General features: G+C 44.3%; 11 protein-coding genes across 11 annotated transcripts; 5 read left to right on the forward strand and 6 right to left on the reverse strand.

Annotated features, from left to right (window-relative positions):
• Positions 1-253: 253 nt before the first annotated feature.
• On the forward strand, positions 254-1,421 carry DI09_49p10 (UDP-glucose 4-epimerase; the record flags this gene model as incomplete). The annotated part of the gene is made up of 4 exons (XM_013381965.1): positions 254-374; positions 491-896; positions 1,060-1,183; positions 1,260-1,421. 4 exons carry the CDS (start codon positions 254-256, stop codon positions 1,419-1,421), a joined length of 813 nt encoding a protein of 270 aa, XP_013237419.1.
• Positions 1,422-1,794: 373 nt separating this feature from the next.
• Positions 1,795-2,932, reverse strand: DI09_49p20 (uncharacterized protein; the record flags this gene model as incomplete). Its single annotated transcript, XM_013381966.1, has 4 exons — positions 1,795-1,951; positions 1,996-2,532; positions 2,593-2,706; positions 2,763-2,932. 4 exons carry the CDS (start codon positions 2,930-2,932, stop codon positions 1,795-1,797), a joined length of 978 nt encoding a protein of 325 aa, XP_013237420.1.
• Positions 2,933-3,449: 517 nt separating this feature from the next.
• Positions 3,450-4,299, forward strand: DI09_49p30 (uncharacterized protein; the record flags this gene model as incomplete). The annotated part of the gene is made up of 2 exons (XM_013381967.1): positions 3,450-3,577; positions 3,639-4,299. 2 exons carry the CDS (start codon positions 3,450-3,452, stop codon positions 4,297-4,299), a joined length of 789 nt encoding a protein of 262 aa, XP_013237421.1.
• A 194-nt stretch (positions 4,300-4,493) lies between these two features.
• DI09_49p40 (uncharacterized protein) lies at positions 4,494-5,767 on the forward strand (the record flags this gene model as incomplete). Its single annotated transcript, XM_013381968.1, has 3 exons — positions 4,494-4,963; positions 5,130-5,198; positions 5,251-5,767. The coding sequence occupies 3 exons, from the start codon at positions 4,494-4,496 to the stop codon at positions 5,765-5,767; spliced, it is 1,056 nt and encodes a 351-aa protein (XP_013237422.1).
• Positions 5,768-6,017: 250 nt separating this feature from the next.
• Positions 6,018-6,770, reverse strand: DI09_49p50 (putative subunit alpha of coatomer complex; the record flags this gene model as incomplete). Its single annotated transcript, XM_013381969.1, has 1 exon — positions 6,018-6,770. The coding sequence occupies one exon, from the start codon at positions 6,768-6,770 to the stop codon at positions 6,018-6,020; it is 753 nt and encodes a 250-aa protein (XP_013237423.1).
• Positions 6,771-6,881: 111 nt separating this feature from the next.
• DI09_49p60 (uncharacterized protein) lies at positions 6,882-9,995 on the reverse strand (the record flags this gene model as incomplete). Its single annotated transcript, XM_013381970.1, has 2 exons — positions 6,882-9,789; positions 9,850-9,995. 2 exons carry the CDS (start codon positions 9,993-9,995, stop codon positions 6,882-6,884), a joined length of 3,054 nt encoding a protein of 1,017 aa, XP_013237424.1.
• A 247-nt stretch (positions 9,996-10,242) lies between these two features.
• DI09_49p70 (folylpolyglutamate synthase) lies at positions 10,243-10,902 on the reverse strand (the record flags this gene model as incomplete). The annotated part of the gene is made up of 1 exon (XM_013381971.1): positions 10,243-10,902. The coding sequence occupies one exon, from the start codon at positions 10,900-10,902 to the stop codon at positions 10,243-10,245; it is 660 nt and encodes a 219-aa protein (XP_013237425.1).
• Positions 10,903-10,973: 71 nt separating this feature from the next.
• On the reverse strand, positions 10,974-11,712 carry DI09_49p80 (FolC bifunctional protein; the record flags this gene model as incomplete). The annotated part of the gene is made up of 2 exons (XM_013381972.1): positions 10,974-11,098; positions 11,136-11,712. 2 exons carry the CDS (start codon positions 11,710-11,712, stop codon positions 10,974-10,976), a joined length of 702 nt encoding a protein of 233 aa, XP_013237426.1.
• A 351-nt stretch (positions 11,713-12,063) lies between these two features.
• On the forward strand, positions 12,064-13,698 carry DI09_49p90 (forkhead transcription factor; the record flags this gene model as incomplete). The annotated part of the gene is made up of 1 exon (XM_013381973.1): positions 12,064-13,698. One exon carries the CDS (start codon positions 12,064-12,066, stop codon positions 13,696-13,698), a length of 1,635 nt encoding a protein of 544 aa, XP_013237427.1.
• Positions 13,699-13,952: 254 nt separating this feature from the next.
• Positions 13,953-16,031, reverse strand: DI09_49p100 (putative pre-rRNA-processing protein Esf1; the record flags this gene model as incomplete). Its single annotated transcript, XM_013381953.1, has 1 exon — positions 13,953-16,031. One exon carries the CDS (start codon positions 16,029-16,031, stop codon positions 13,953-13,955), a length of 2,079 nt encoding a protein of 692 aa, XP_013237407.1.
• A 253-nt stretch (positions 16,032-16,284) lies between these two features.
• Positions 16,285-16,721, forward strand: DI09_49p110 (uncharacterized protein; the record flags this gene model as incomplete). The annotated part of the gene is made up of 2 exons (XM_013381954.1): positions 16,285-16,444; positions 16,480-16,721. The coding sequence occupies 2 exons, from the start codon at positions 16,285-16,287 to the stop codon at positions 16,719-16,721; spliced, it is 402 nt and encodes a 133-aa protein (XP_013237408.1).
• Positions 16,722-16,755: the final 34 nt, after the last annotated feature.

A 16,755-nucleotide genomic window follows, 5' to 3' on the forward strand; every position in this document is an offset into this window, starting at 1 on the left:
ACGATTGGAAATACTGCCATTATTTTGGTGCAAACCCAATCGCACCAATCAATGCCAGAAATTCATTAATTCGGCGGATGTATTTTAGTTCGCTATAAACGCTGTCTAACCTTAAATAATGGAGATATTAAACTTGCATTTAGGGTTAGAAAGCATTTGGCCATTTCCGTCAATGTTGTCGTTATTGCTCCAATCGTTATTTGCAGATCACTTTGTAATGATCTAATTCCAATTAAAGTCAGATTTTCGATTTATGCGCACAGCAATTCTGGTGACAGGTGCTGCAGGCTACATCGGCTCCCATTTGTGCGTGAAGCTTTTGCAAGCAGGGCATTTTTTAATTGCTTTGGACAACTTGGTCAATTCCAAAAAGGGTAATTAGCTGTACATTCTTTTTTCATAGCTCACTTATTGAGAATTAAAAAAACTGTCGGAGATTTTTGCTTCGAGTCAAGATTTGAATTTTACCAAATCGATTTGACGAGAGCAGACGATTTGGATTTTCTTTTGCTCTCCCTGTCTGATACCAAGATTTTGACCATCTTCCATGTTGCGGGATACAAATCTGTCCCAGAATCATTTTCTTCTCCCCTTCTTTACTATCACAACAACGTGTCTTCTATAATCAACTTGCTCGCTTCTTTTTCAAAATACAAGCAGGCATATTCACGCAATGATGATGCTACTTTTATCTTTTCATCTTCCGCTGCTGTTTATGGGCCAAATGGCCAGCAGAATGCAGAACTTTCTGAATCGTCTCCAATTGATCCTATTTCGCCATATGGGCGCTCAAAGGCTATGTGTGAGGCAATCTTATCAGATTATGCTTCTAGCTCTTCCTTCCCGTTCAAGGTTGTCTCGCTAAGATATTTCAATCCGATTGGCGCACATCCCAAGTATGAATTGGGGGAAGATCCTCTTCGGCAAACGACCAACCTTCTACCCCTGATGACTTCAAGGCTATAAAATAGGACATCCTCATTCTGCGTTTATGGCGATGACTTTCATACGGAAGATGGATCAGGTTTTGATGTGATGATTTTACGCATTAGCTAAAAGAGACTACATTCACATTGAAGATTTGGTTTCTGGGCACGTTTCAGCAATGGAAAAGGCTCCGTCGCTTTCAAAGGACTTTTCCGCGTTTAACCTCGGCACGGGCATCGGTTATACGGTCTTCGAAGTTATTGATCAACTTGAAAGAGCCTCGCATCACCATTTAGAATTCAAAGTAGGGTTCAACTTTCACTATCTCGCAGATCGGCCCAAGGCGATTGGGTGATTTGGATACCCTTGTGGCCGATCCTTCTCTTGCTGAGAATGTTCTCGGCTGGAAAGCATCGAAGAATCTTGTGGATATGTGCGTTGATCACTGGAATTGGGAGTTGAAGTTACTTGCTTCCATGGCCAATGTCGAGTGAAAAAATAAACGACCACATTATAAGTTTCGAAAGAAACCGACTTGCATTGCCGCTGTGAGACTGGGACAAGTAGATGCTTGAATTTGCCGTCAATTTTAAAAGCCATCAACTTTGCCATTCGCGCAGCCCAGCTGCCATAGTAGTGCGTGTATGGCGCGTCATGGCATCCTGTCGATGCCACTGGCATGCTCAAGTATTCTTCGATCGATTAGATAATTTTTGTTTATTTTTGCACATAAAAACGTGTTGGATGATGCCCAATTATTTGGTTGCAAGCACAAGCGCCTTATGTTGAGCCGGAAGACCATGTGGACCAGGTTGAATTTTGGGCGTTGCGTATGTAGATGCAAAGGCTTCAAACCCCGATCAAGTGCTATTTACTTTCATCCGCTTTTGCAATGGCTCCGCTTGCGTGATTGCGAACATCAAAGAGGACTCTAACGAGTGGCCTAGACCCTCGAGTTGGGACGGAAATGACGATCGCATCATGCGGAACAAATCCAGAATTCTTACCAGGATAGAAAATAGACCTGGAGAGGGGGATGGAGAATGCCACAATATTTTCAGGACATACACCGCCTTATCGTGGAAAAGCTTTATATCCTCCCTCGCCGATAGAAAGGAAGAGAGAAAATCGGTTGGAGATGCCCTTTCACACACCTCATCCAGTGAACAAAATGCGCCAGAAAGATCCAAAGATCGAGGTTTGAAATTAGAATCCATCCAAGAAAAAGGCAAACTTGGCCGAGGTGCGTCAGAGTCAGCCTTATGCTGACCTGAAGTCTTGGAGATGTACTCATTTTGCGATTTAAGCTCCAAGCAGGCCACTGCATGTTCGCTCAAAACATCATGTGTCAAGCTACATGGTGCTGCCGTTTGTGGAAGCAGAATGGTTGACCACTTGTTTATGGCAGATATAAGCGGGTCGTGCGTAGAGTCCGGGAAATCCATTAACTCCACCGAAAAGTCCAAGGCCGCATCCTTTAGCGATTGCAGGTCCGAGGGTATACGGGCCTCCGCGTCTGTCGAACTGCTGCTAAATTCTTTCGTCACCGCATTGATATCGTTTTGGAAAAACGACGTCCAAAACGACTTTTCGTCCAACTTTTTGCTTGTGATAACAAAGTCGGTATAAATTTGTTGAACTGCAAATAAAAGGCTGGGTGCTTACGCTTTGGCGAGTTTGCAAATAGCCTTTGTATGATTTCGGGCGTAATGGAGAATTTCTTTGTTGATGGCAGGTAGCTTGAGGGCAATTGGGGGAAGGCTGCGTTCTCCATTTGGTCTTTAATGGAGAGAAGCGAAATTTCTTTCTGCATCATGGTGATAAAACGCACTTACATTACCTCTTGCGGGGCCCAAAACTCGTCATCGGTAATCAATCCGGTCGCAACGAGCTCCTTGTGCAACGATAGAAGGGTCGGGGTTTCTGCCAGAATCTTGATCCGCAATTGAGCCGCTGGCGATGAGGTCGATTTCACCATGCACTGCGATATGTGCTCCTTGATCATGTTTCTGATAGACTCGCTTTCAAACGACAGCAATAAGGGCTCTGTGGGTGTTGCAATCGGCTTCAATGAGATTTTCAAAAGAAACTTTGTCGAGCCCGGCGTGGCTGCATTAACATGCAGAGCTAGGGGTTAGCAGCGGGTTTAGTCCGTTACATGTAATTGAGCTCAATGGGAACTGCACTTTGGATGTAGAATTAACATCTGTCCACGAAAAATGGGTCGGTGAGATGGATAGAAACCCGTCCTGCTTGTTTAGGAGCACCGGAATCCCCTTCATCTTCGATTTGCCGTGGTGATGGTCAATAAAATTTCGGAAATAAAATGAAACATTTTGTGGGTTGGTAAAGTCGGGGCCACGCAATTGCACTCCAAAACATCGGCTTAAATTCTTGCTGCTAATCAGAAATTTGACAAATGATCGGTGTCCCAACCATAGACTTTCTACTTTCAAAAGGCGGTATCATTGATATGTACCATTGAGCGATTTAAATTTAGCGAGCACGTTAAGAGCTGCTCGATGGATTCGTTGGCATCCACCCTATCATCGATTAAAAACGATGCCAAGAGATTCTTGGATGATCATAGGTCAAGGAAATCGCGCTTGGATTTAGGCGATGGTGAGTTTGGAAGAGATGCGCTTACTTTGTTATTTGAGGACAATAAGAGGGCCCTTTTTGTAGCTGTTCCGCTTAATTGCATAGAATAGCCTTGCGCAGCTTCAAAGGGAGGCTATTTCATCGGTTTCCAGAAGCTCTGCCGATTCTCAGAGTATTGTAGCCGAAATTGTGTCCAAAGCACGAAGGTTAGAGATTGAGAAAAGAACAATTAAGGACATTCTTTTCTTTTTGTCCTCATTCCAGAGACTAGGTAGGTTAGCATCGACGTTATTGTGTATCGTAGATTCTGTAATCCTTGTGCTACAAAAGGAGGCCCTTCCCTCCTTCAACTGGAAGCAAATCTACTATTGCGTGCAGGAAATTTCACCCTTGCTGGATGTTGTTGATAAATTCCGGCAAAAATTCGAATACATGAAGCTCCCCATGCTTAATAGCATGTCTTCAGTTCTGGATTCATATCAGGAAGCAAGTAAACGCATCAAAGTTAAAGTGAACACCGAAATTTCGGCCTTGTTCACGTTTCAAGGATACCTGAAATGTGCTCCCACCCCCAAAAATCCGTTTCTGGAGACAAAGAAAAATCCCTTCATCTCAGAAAACCCATTTGTGCAAGCAGAGGAGCCCTCTCCACCATCCTTGCCTGCTTCTGAATTTCTATTTATGGCAGCATGCATTTGCGACCTGATTGGAGAAAAGTTTTCCACTCTTTGCCTTATAGCTTTAGGGCCAGTTTATTTGAGTCCTATTTAACGGTCCAATTTAAGGAATATTTCAAAATCTTTTCTGAAGACCAAGAGGTATGTGTGCAAATCGATGACCACCAAGATCTCAAGTGTATCTCATCTGACAGAGAGGCTAGAATGGCTTACTCGGAGACTTCAGATCATCAAGTCAGATCATTACTCTTTCTTTCCAAAAGACTGGAATCCGGATAGGGAGTTTATATGTCGAGGCCTCTCAACAATCAGGTTAGCTGTGGCGTTTTTATTTCAAGTGCATGGATGTTGCGCTCTCTTTCCAAAAAGCCAGTGGATCTAATTTTAGAACTTACACTGGCATTGAAGCGGAAAATTCACGCTTTTGAGGACGACATTTCCAAGATCGTTGATATGCCAACTCCAACGGTCATTTCCGAGTCTCTAGAGCCTTATTTATCTCTACTTCTGCTTGACCAAAAAAGGTTTTACCCCGCTCTCTGTTACCTTAGGGAATTGATTAAAGTAGCACAAGGGGCTGGCTCTCAAGCAAATGTCGTTTGTCCAATCTCCTCTTCAGATGCCGTGGTTGAGAAAATATTTTCTTCGTGCCTCCAACTTATGGATTCCTGTCGAGCATCATTGGACCTGTTTATTCCGCTTTCTACAGGAAAGACCCTTTATGAGCTTTCTCAATTGATATCGGAAGCATTCACGGCGTATCTGTCTAGATTCAACAGTACCTATTGGCCGTGATATCTAATACTAGTTCCACCCTATCCAAAGATTTTGGAGGATAAGGCCTCCGATAATGTCGAAGAATGGGCTCAATTTTTGATCCACATAAGCAATACCGCAAAATTCATTTCCTTTTCACTGGATCAGCTTCAGTCTAGACTKGTGGGCTCTGAGCATTCAAATGGAAAGTTTAGATCCGAAATCGAGTATTCACATGTAATTCAGCTTTATGACAAGTAAGTGATGCCGTTTTGGAGCTAATCTTCAGGCTAAATGCGGACGCGATGGCATCGCTATCGCTGATATGGCAATTCCCGATCGGCGTATATGTCCGAAACATCGGCAAACGCGGAACCTCGTCGACAGCTGGGAACCAGTCGTCGGTGGATCCTGTGCTTACTGCAATCCCGTCCCTGAAATCCTTTGACATTTCAAAGATCAAGTCGTGGATTTTCACCACAATTCGACCGCTCTCGAAGAACTTTACCAGTGCCGGGGAATTTGAACGGTTTTATATCCTGATTTTTGAGTCCCTATCTCAGGCGATTGAGGAAAAGCTCTGGAGCGCTCGATTCCCGTCTCTTGCACCTACGTTTTTAGAAAAGGTATTTTGGGTGGCTTTAATGGTAGCTGCTGACGGATCTGGATTCGATCCAATCTGTTGCCATCAATGGCCTTTCGTCGCATTTGCTGGTCGACCAGCTAAATATGGCGTTTACAACGTTGCAAAGCTTGGTGTCTGTGCTGCTGATACCTCCAAGCACGGCACCTGCCGAGTTTGTTGACATGTTTAAAAAGATCTACCCGCCCGAAAAGCAGTCCATTTCGCTATTGGTGAAGCTGCTGGAGCTTAAAGTACATTGGCGTTCGTTTTACTTGTCAATAGAAGGTGAGCTTGGCCGATCACAAGCTGTACATTCAAAGATGGTTTTCCACATGACCCGGAAAGCAACAAGTTGTACATTAAAACGCGTTTGGTGCGCCCAAAAGCCGCTTACCGCGAGCTGCTTAATTAAGGAAAATTTATTAATCGAATCATTTTGTAATTTTGCACAGGTGGCAAATGTCGCAAACAAAAGGAGCAGAAAGATTTCGGTGATACTTGGCGGCACAGAATGGACACACAAGAGGGTCCTCGTGCACGGAATTGCTCCAAACGGCCTCATAAGTGCGCGCACAGATGTACTTGAGCGTGGCGCCGGATACCATGTAGTTGGAGCTAGGAATTGGAGGGTTGCAATCTGCCGGGTTTCCACTTGTTTCTGATTTTTTTACATGTTCCTCACAAACAACGAGCGACTTTTGTATTTGAGAAATGACATTTTGGGCAAGCTGGATATTGGAAGGGGCATGCTGATTTTCGTGCACAAGTTTCCTAGCAAACAGGGCGCCCATTCGATAATTTCCCGATTTAATGGCCAGGCTGAGCGCAGATCGAAGGGTCAACAAAAGATGAATGGCCTCCAAGCCGCATTGGGTAAATAAAAACGACAAACCAATGCACTTGCCCACCGTATCGGAGGAAGGACCAGCTTCTGATGAAGAGAGAGAACGTCTGGCCAGCTCGATGGAAAGACCAAGGATGTACTCGCGGCACTTGTTTTTCAAAGCTTCATCATCATTGGGGGCCGAACCGATGAAAAGACAGCAGTATTGCAAAGCATCGGAAAATACGCCCAGAGCTTCAACGAATTTTCCCGATGTCGTCAAAGATAGGCCCCTGTCATACAAAAGCTCTGCAAATCTACAAGGCGGTGTAACAACAGATAGCGATAAAAAGTCGTCCATCGGCAGCAATGAATAAGTACACGATAGTGAAAGCCTGCTGGTAGCAAATATGGACAGCATCTTTTCCTTCAACGGGTCAAATAGGGTGATGTTAAAGCGGTTTTTCAACAACTAGCGCGGTGAAAGAATAAAAGTTACCATCATGGCAGCCTCAAAGTTTCCAATCACAATATGATCCGCCGCAACGGAGGATGAATATGACAGCAAATTGTGAATCGGATCAATACCGGGAACACATTGCGCTCGAGAAATGGCATCATGTGCCGCCGTTTCGTTTTCACTGGAAAAGATCGAACTTTGCTGCTTTTCAAACTCCAAATCGTCAATTCCCCAAGCTTCCGTGGAAACCAAAGATGTATCCGGAGGGCTGTTAGCTTTCGCGGCGCCATCGACACACATTTTCTCTTCACCAACAAAAGAGGAAGTTTGTAAAGTGCTCGTCTCTTGCATCAAATCATGATGATGATGATGATGGGGTGGTGAAAAAGGCTCTGGCGACTTTTCTATCAAATCCCGGGTCGGCCACTCACATTCAGCTTTCGGGTTTGGCTTGAAAGCGGACAAAGCGCGCTCCGCTGCGCCTCCAACGGAACACGAAGCAATGAAATTGAACACTCTTTTTTTCTGATCGTCGTTAACTTGTGCCACACCACTGCCATCGACCATTCCATTGATTGCAGAGAATGCGAATGCCAACATGTGTTGCCCGCTTGCCTGGAGCATCTCAACAATGCCATCTTTATCGGCACTAACAAAGGCACAAATAAAGTCGAAAATCGGGGTCGAAGGCCCCGATGAATTTTCTTTCCAAAATCGCCTGATCTTGTCCAGTTGTCCGGTTAGGATCCATAGAAACAACAGCTTAAAAGAATACTCTTCATAGTTGGACGTCAACAATCGGCGATAACACTCCTCGACCACATGAACCCTGCCGTGAAGCATGGCTTCTTTTGCAAGATTTTCCCAACACGAACAAAGATCAAGCTTTTGCGCCATGGTCAAGGCCATGTCGATGTCAAGGCATTCTAAAGCCAAATCGAATCTGGTTTGCGTGTCTTTAACATACTTCAAGGCCAATTTTGGATGTCCCTTTCGACACAAGAAGGAAATCATGGACTGGCCGACAAGATTTCCAGAAGAAATGATCGATGATAACGTTCTGTAGTCGCGACAAGCAAGCGAATATTTGAACCTGATTTCGGTAGGATCGAAATCCAACAATTGAAAAACGCCACGCCTATCTATGGCTCCGAGCGAATTTCCTTTCGAAATGCCTGTCACAAACATGGGCGAGGGCGTTTGCAACACGATTCCGGAATCCCCAGATACAAGGGCATAATTGATGTTATAAAACGTGGAATAATATAAAACAGCGGTGCCCGGATGGTCTTTGTCGTCCAAAGCCATGCTTTCGATATGGTTTGAATTGCACTGGATGTTGGAAAGGCTCTTTTCAAGCTTTTTGGTCAACACCATTATGCCTGTTTTCGAGCCAAAGGCAACAAAGTCGCTACGTTCAGAAGAGCAGCAAAATAGTATCGGAGATCCGGAAAAAAATACGGAAGAATGCTCCGAAACAATGCGCTCTTGCTGAACATCAAAAAGCAAGATTCGATCCGTTGCAGAGCTTGTCAAATAAACGCTGTTGGGAATGGTGGAGCTAAACAAGTTATCACAAGTGACACAAGTAATGATTCGCTTGGAAAAGTTTTTGTCGGAAGAAGATAGCAGCAATATGGAGGAACCTGCCTCATCCAACACGACAAATCTATTTCTGCTAAGAAAAACGGCGCTCAATGCAGGGAGTTTCAACACGCTTGTGATCATGCCTATAAACTGATGAGATGAACTTCCCGGTGGCTGTGGGATAAAAACGTTGGGAAACAGCTCGCAGTGGCTTTTGGATTCTTTTTTATAAACGGCAAGAATTGAACCATCCACCGGGTTCAAGCTGATTGACGTGGGGGACTCGCCCAAATGTAACGTGTTGGTGGTGCTTTTTTCGTCCGATACAAGGACGCCAATGGATTTTTTCTCCGGGGCCTTTGAAAGTGCACATGTGACAAAATTGAGCGAACAACCGGAAGAAACATATAAAAACGAGGATTCGTGGCCATCGTCATTGATGGCAGTGAAGGCAGGCGTATCTTTTTCCAACTTGAAGATGGAAAATCCGTTATCATGCGCGGCCCCGAAGATCATCATCTGGGATTCTGGAGCCGTGTTTGGATATCCAGAAACGAACCAAAAGCGATCATTGTCTCTTCGGAAGTTCAAAATGCACGCTTTGGAATGCGTGTCCCAGACGCGAAGGGTCCGATCCTCCGAATTACTGATGATGATGTCACCGTGGTATGCAAAGACGGCGGACGAGACATTGTTGAAATGGCCCGAATACGTGTCAACCTCCCAAGCCCTGAATGCATCCAACTGCCAGACTTTGACGAGTCGATCATCGGACGCCGACAGCAGCATCTGCCCAGACGGATGCCACGAGACAAAGTTGATTCCCCTTTCGTGGCCCTCAATGATATGTTTGACCACAACTTCGCTGGGAGCAAATAGGTCTGGATACGACGAAGATGGGGATGACGAGGGCGATCCCCTTGCCGTTCCAGAGGAGGCCGAAGATTTGCGCAAAAGCCCGGTGATGTCCCATATCCGAACGGTCTGGTCCAGCGAGCAGGATGCAATCATATCGCCGAGCGGAGAAAACGCGGCATTCATCACATAATGATTGTGGCCCGTTAAAATTGAAAGACATTGACGGGATTGCCAGTTCCATATTCTTATGGTCTGGTCATCAGATGCGGACAAAATCCAAGGAGATTCGTTATGGAAGCTTACAGATCGGATATAATCAGTGTGCCCGGTTAAAGTAAACAAGGAGCGACTGGAGGCGGCGTCGCTGGAGGCCGTGGAAGATGCTGAGAGCGTTTGTGATTGGCAATTCCAAACCTTAATCTTAGCATCATCGCCTCCAGAAGCGAAGATGTTTTGGGTCGAGTGAAAAGAAACACTTCGAATTGGTCCTAGAGATAAGGATCAGCAGGCACTACCTTCATGCTCGTTAAAGCACGACAGGAGCAATCCGTGATGATAGTCCCAAAGCTGGATAATGCCTGTGTGCAAAGAGACGATAACCCATGGACGGCGAGGATGGAAGGAAAGCCCCTTGACACGGCTGGTCTGATGATCAAAAACCTTAACTAGCTCCAGTGACATGATTAAATGCTAATTAAATTTAGGTAAAATTGTAATTTGAGCAGGCCACAAGTTAAGTTGAACTTAATCGGGTTGTTGGAATCAGATGCAACAAAACACAACACAGCACAACAAAGCGCAATGCAATGCAACACAACAAAATGAAATTTAAAACTGCCTGTGTGCGCATACAAATGCAAAAGTGCACCGATAAGCGCACCGGTACTGGGATTCCACGGCCACGTGGGATTGGCTGGTTTATTATAATTTAATACTGAAAGGTGGTGGCGTGGCCAAACACTGGAATATCCAAAATGTTGAAAATTGTGGCCACAAGGAACAGGCTCCCAACGACCAGCAGGTTTGAGCCTTCAGGTATGTTGGATTTTAGCGTTGAAAGCATGTTTATGGGGTCTGAAATGTGAAAATCCACGCCATTGCGCAATTTTAGCACCTCCGCATTCGCAACAGAAAACTGTGGACAAAACCCATCGACATACTGGAGCGCCCTCAGCTTTTCGGCATCGACATTGAATATTGCAGCAAAAGGGGTTTCCGATTGTTCCAAAACAGCGTTGAAAAGGTTGTATTTAGAATTCCGCTGTTCAGAGCAAGAGAACAGGAGGTATGAATTGGAGGACGCCCGATACGGCTTGTTTGCGTCGTTCCACCACTTTGTTGCCAGGCCAATCGATTCGGACGTGTGGGCCCCGTCAATAAATAATCTAACGCCTGGAAGTACTTTTGGCGATAACAGAATCTCGCATCGGCCCGGCCATCTCATGGTAACCTTGTCAAATGTAATCAAAGTGCAAAGACTTGAAAGACGTTTGAGCACAAGATCGACCGAGTTGATTGCCAAAGAAGCATTCATCAGCTGATGCGATCCCTCTGCACATAAACAAGCATCAAATACCAACAGGAACATACAGATGCGAGCCAACCGGATCGCATTGCAGTAGTGGAGCACCGAGGTTGCAGGAGATATTTTCAATCACATCATATGCCTCGCATGGCAGGTCCGAGGGCACAAAAACGGGAACTCCCTTCTGATAATGAGAGCCTTGTTGAACGAACCTTAATAATGCCGGCCTTATTTGCAGCAATGGAGGAAAGCGAGTCTCCTAATGAGGGCGATAAAAATTGACAAACCAAACGTACCAAGCAAGTCGGTATGATCCCACCCTATTGAGGTAATGATTGTGGCAACAGGCGAGGGGAAGATATTTGTCGGGTCCAATGAGCCTCCGATGCCGGTCTCAACCACAACAATGTCCACATTGCAGGTGGAAAAATAAAGAAATGCAATGATCGTCAGCAGCTGGAACTGAAAAAGATCGTCAAGCCCCTTTTCACAAACCAAGTACTCGACAAGAGAGGCGAATTTGAGTCTTTTTATCGGCACTCTGTTTATCTGCATCCTTTCAGTGATGCATCTCAAATGCGGCGATGTGTAAAGAGCCACTCTGCGCACAGGCAGATACTTTTGCAATAGGGAGCAAATTAAGGCACAGGTTGATCCCTTTCCTTTTGTCCCAGCAATATGAATGACCGGGGGGAACGTATGATCGAATTCTGGAATCAGCGAGCAAAGTATGGAGCGAGTACGAGCAATGTTTGACGCGTATATGTTGTCCAGGGTATCTGGAAGTGAAGGCGACCGATTAGGCAGCTTGGACACTATTTCCAACGATTGCTGCAATAAAAACGCAACACTTACGTGGAACGAGATTCCCATGGGGCCGTCAAAAAGCTCAAGGGAACCGTGCAATTGGCCCTAAATTTTAATTGCAACACAACTTTTGGGGCACTTTGGTTGGATTTACTATCAAGTGCAATAATCATAAGATCATGCCCTCATGATGCTTCAATGTTACCATCAGTGTGATATGAATCTTATCTGTTCGTATCATTTATCAATCATCATCCCGGAAGGCCATCACAATCAGCCTACCTCTTATTCCTAAAAGATCTGGCCAATCGATAATCTTCAATCAATTCTTGTATAAACAATGACATATGATAATGATCTCCGTTAAAGAATGTCCTTATTTCAGTAAATTCAAGCCGGCAACATTCATTATTCTGTATGACGGATTATATCGTAACAAATACATCATCCGTTAATTCATCAAAAATCAATGGACCGCAGCTGACCCATCCATCATCATCAGCATCATCATTATCATCCTCTGAAATAGGCGGGCCGTTATCGAGTATGAATAATAATTGGAATACACAAATGGGCGGATACCACCAACTTTCTATGCATTCCCCTGCAGGATCGAATCAGTTCTTTTCGCACCCCGATGCAAACGGAAATATGTGGCTGTCTCCATTCATGCCTGGGCAGTATATGGGGGAAAACGCTCCAGATCCATACTGCTATTCGATGTATGACCAACCCCTTGCATCACTCCCGATCGTTCATCCAGAATCAAAAATTATCAACGGCAATGCCGATGCAAATACACACCACGCTCTTTCGCAACATTTTGCGCCTCAATTCTTCACATCTGTTCGGCATGCAGAAGCTGCATTTGCGTCTTCACAGAAAGAAAATGTAGCGCCGCCCAATAATGCCCAGTCCAATGGCATGGGGTTTTCACAGGCTCCCTTCAACATGCAAAAAACAATTCAACTCGAAGATTACTCAATTGCCTTCAAGGACGGCTCAAAACCGCCATATTCATATGCCTCGCTGATCGCACAAGCGATCTTGTCATCAGAAGCAAAAAAGCTGACCCTCAGCTCAATTTATGAATGGATTACTTGCAAATACCCATACTATCACAACCAGCTGAATGGCTGGCAAAACTCTATCCGACATAACCTTTCGCTAAACAAATGCTTTATTAAGATTCCTCGTTGCGACTCCGATTGCGGAAAGGGGGCCTTTTGGGGCATCGATCCAAACTACCTCCATTTGTTTGAAAACGGCTACTTGAAGAAAAAAAGGGCAAGAGCCACGGATGAAAATTTTGTTCCCTCGCTTTCGCAGGCGGTCTCCGCAAACATTTACCATCAAACACATGCCAACGGGCAGCAACAGTTATACCAATCACCAGCAGGGTTTTTCATGGGTGACATATACTCAAACCCTAACGCGTACCAAACCATCCACCATTCCCATGCGCCGCCAAATGCTTCTGTTCGACCAAAACCATCTCGCCCAAAGAAGAAGCAAAGTGCAGCAAAATCAACAGACAAGGCCCCCAGGAGGAGGGCGTCCATTACAATAGTAGATTCGTCGAAGAATCCTGGTTGCATGGAAGCGATGCCATTAGATTCTCAGCAAGCGCAATATTTGGGGCCTTCCGATTACTTTATCCCGCAACAACTCGACTATCGGCAACTGCCCTCGCATTCTCAAGCAACGTGTGGGGGGCTATATATGGCCTCACCGCAGATGTTTTATAACTCTCCGTCATCGCCGAGAAAAATGTCGTGCCCTGCCATATTCTCGAACAATGGCGACAATATCAACGTGCCTTCCCCCAACTCCATATCATCATCTTCCAATATTTATAATACAACATCTTGCAGCAAGAATGATTTTGAGAATTGGATGTTTTCTAATACCAACATTATGTCGCAAGGTTCAGAAGACTCTGTCTTCATCGACAAATACCAAGCCATGAACGCCCAGTGCCAGCCAATGTTCCTTCCGCCGCTCGAGGGAGTTGACCCAGCATCGCCTTTTGCCCCTGCAGAAAGGTTTTAAATTGTATTCAACTTTGTAAAATAAATCTTTTGTAAATTATCTGCAACGGGCGACACTTGTGTACATGGCCACACGGGTTCACTGAAATTAAATTTGTCGCGCCACCCAACGTTTACAAGCCAACACAGCATTTACAATTTGCAACAAATACCATGCACATCACCACCGCACCATTTGACGGTGTGAAAAAGGAGGAGCAGGGTTAATTTTTAAATTTTAATTAATTTAAAGAACATCGCTGTGCGCGATGCCCATCACCTCGGATCTATTTTGGGCTGTTTGGCCCTCTTTGAAGCAAGTAGCTTTCTCATTGAAGAGGTATTTTTGAAGCCAGGATGTGATGGATCGATGGAGTATTCATAGGCCGAATATATATCTGCAAACCGTGGGTCATCCAGCTGGATTTGAAACGAGTCTTTTGGAATCGATTCGTTTTTGTGATGTTTTTTCTTGAGCAAATCCCTTTCTCTTTTCATGATTTTGTCCATATTGAAGTGAGCATTTTCGCCGTCAGAGTCATTGTGCTCATCCACCAGCAGCGAAAGAGATTTGTCCTCTTTGCTTGCAGCCACATGATCAGCATGCAACCCCTTTCTTTTTGCACGCTTCTGATCTCTTTTCTCCTTTTCTTTTCGAAGCTGACTTTGAAAAACGGTCTCCACCACCTTTTCTTTTTCAAGATCATCTTGGTCATCTTCTTGTAAGAAGGTCATTTCCATATCGATGTCGCTCGCCTCTTTTCCGACATCAAACATTTCCCCTTTTTCGTCTTCAAACAAATTTTTTGCAGACTTTACATTGTAAGGGTTTGTCTGACTCTGGCTATTAGCAAGTTTTTTGTAAACAGAAAGAATTTCTTTGATGGATTTTTCTTTTTTGTGGCCACAATGATTTTCTGTTCCTTGCTCTTCTTCTTCTTCTTCTGACCCTTCATCATCAGAGGATGCAAGATATGCTTTAAAGTCCATATCGTCTAGGGCATCTTGGGAAAATCTGGCCTTTGTAAGTTTAGATCGGCGCAAGTCATTGGCGTCCCAGGTAAGAGATACCTTTGAGTGCATCAGCGAAAGGGTCGTAAAGTCGATGGGCGAATACTTATCAATGGGACTCGTACTAACTCCGCCCTTGATGATGATGTCTTTTTCGCAAAACTCCTGTCCATCAGGAACATATCTAATATCGAGAATGTTGCATGTTTTTTCGAATTCCTGTCCGTCGCAGCCGGAGTAGATGGCTTCGGCCGTTTCGACACTATCTGTCTCAACGATAGCAAAGCAATATCGGAGACGTTCCAGCTGATACTTTCTCAAGGCTTCTTCATCAAAATCTTCAAATGTTTTTTCCGTTACAAATAAATCGCTTGAATCGTAAGAAACAACATTGGCCGTATCGTCCGCTTGATTGCTTAATGTATTCGTCTCACGGGCTTCCCGTGAGGCAACACAAGGTAAAAGTTCATTTTGGCCACAATCAGACTCGCCGGTTAAGTCGCCATCGCCTGCATCGGCACCATTGGGCAGGGACGTGTCAATATCTTTGAAAGTTTCTTCTTCTTCTTCTTGTTCTTCAAAATCCGATGTCACATCATGTAAAATGCCCTCAGCATCCGATCCGGAATAAAAAACTTCTTCTTCTTCTTCTTCCGCTACCACAGGGACTTCTTCATCAGATTCGGAATAATTTTGAGAATAGTCCTCCTTGTCCTTGTTGGGATCCAATGGCTTGAAAATATTTGAAGGAGGGCCATACAGCGATTCTTGAGCGATCCTTTCTTTTCCAAACGAGGAATAGTAAATCTTGGCAGACAAAATTTGCCCAAGAGGCGGCTTAAAGCTATATGCTAGTTGGTAGATATCCTGTGCTTGGATGTTATCCCAATCTAAATTCACAAATGCCAGGCGAGCAGTTGCATCTCCAATTGTAATGGTTTCGTGATCAATTGCTGCTGGATTGCAAGAGTAAGAGTGTTCCTGCTCATCTTCGGATGATGAATTGGAGGAATGGATGCTTTCCTGGCACATGGGCACACCACCATTGGCTACGCTTTCGCCATCGTCGTTTTCTTTAGAAGAGATATTTTTGGGATCAAAATCTTCCTCCTCCAAATTGTAGAACCTTTTTAACGACTTGACAGCATTGGTGGAATTTTGTGCTGCCTCTTTTTCGCTAATCAGGCGACCAAATTTATCTACTTTGCAGGCAGATTTGCCCGTGAATTGCTCGTCAGTAAACATTTCTTTAAATCTATTATCTATTGATACTTTAGACTGCTTTTTTTTAGGTCGGACGAACCTGGGATCTTTCAAGAGACGAGAAAAGCGGGAATCTTCCATTATTAAAGTTAAAAAAAATATTGGCTCAAATTAATTATGGCACTTTATAGGCCATTTTAAATAAATGAATAAATAAATAAATAAATGAATGAATAAATGGATCACTTTGTGGTATTACATGCGGTCAAGGTTTTTGAAAATTAAGAGCCTCGTTTATAATTGCTAAATTTAAGAATTCCAAATTTGATGTAATGTTCCATAGTAACGGCAAATCCAAAGACAATAATACGAATTTTTAGACTGAAATACATAGATGTCTAAAGATCCAAATGATATTAACAGTCTGACAAACAATAGAGACACCATTGCATTGCTGCCTGCAGATGTAAGTAACCTTGGAATAGCAAACATCCCAAACCAAGCCTATCGCTTTGCCATGAAGCAAGGCCTTTCTCTAAATCTGCTGTTTGCAGGTAGGAGTCCCAAAACATTGAGCCATTTAACGTAGGCCAGGGCGACGTTGGGAAAAAGGCCTTCCTTCAATCCCTGCTGGAAGTATCAATTGATTCATCTTCACCCCGCGAATATGTTCCGTTTGCTACACTTGAAAACTCGAACGGAGCTTCACTTGAAGAGGTGTCGCTGTGTAATGGCCAAAAGATCATTGAGCTTGCTTCACTTCAAGTCCCACCTGAGGCTATTTTGGAAAAGTTTAGAGCAAGTATCGATCCCATCGACATTCAATTTTAGATTTCGTCGAAAAAAGCATGCCCGTACAGGTGAC

Source organism: Mitosporidium daphniae (assembly GCF_000760515.2).
Source record: "Mitosporidium daphniae strain UGP3 chromosome Unknown contig-49, whole genome shotgun sequence".
NCBI classification, from domain to species: domain Eukaryota; kingdom Fungi; phylum Microsporidia; genus Mitosporidium; species Mitosporidium daphniae.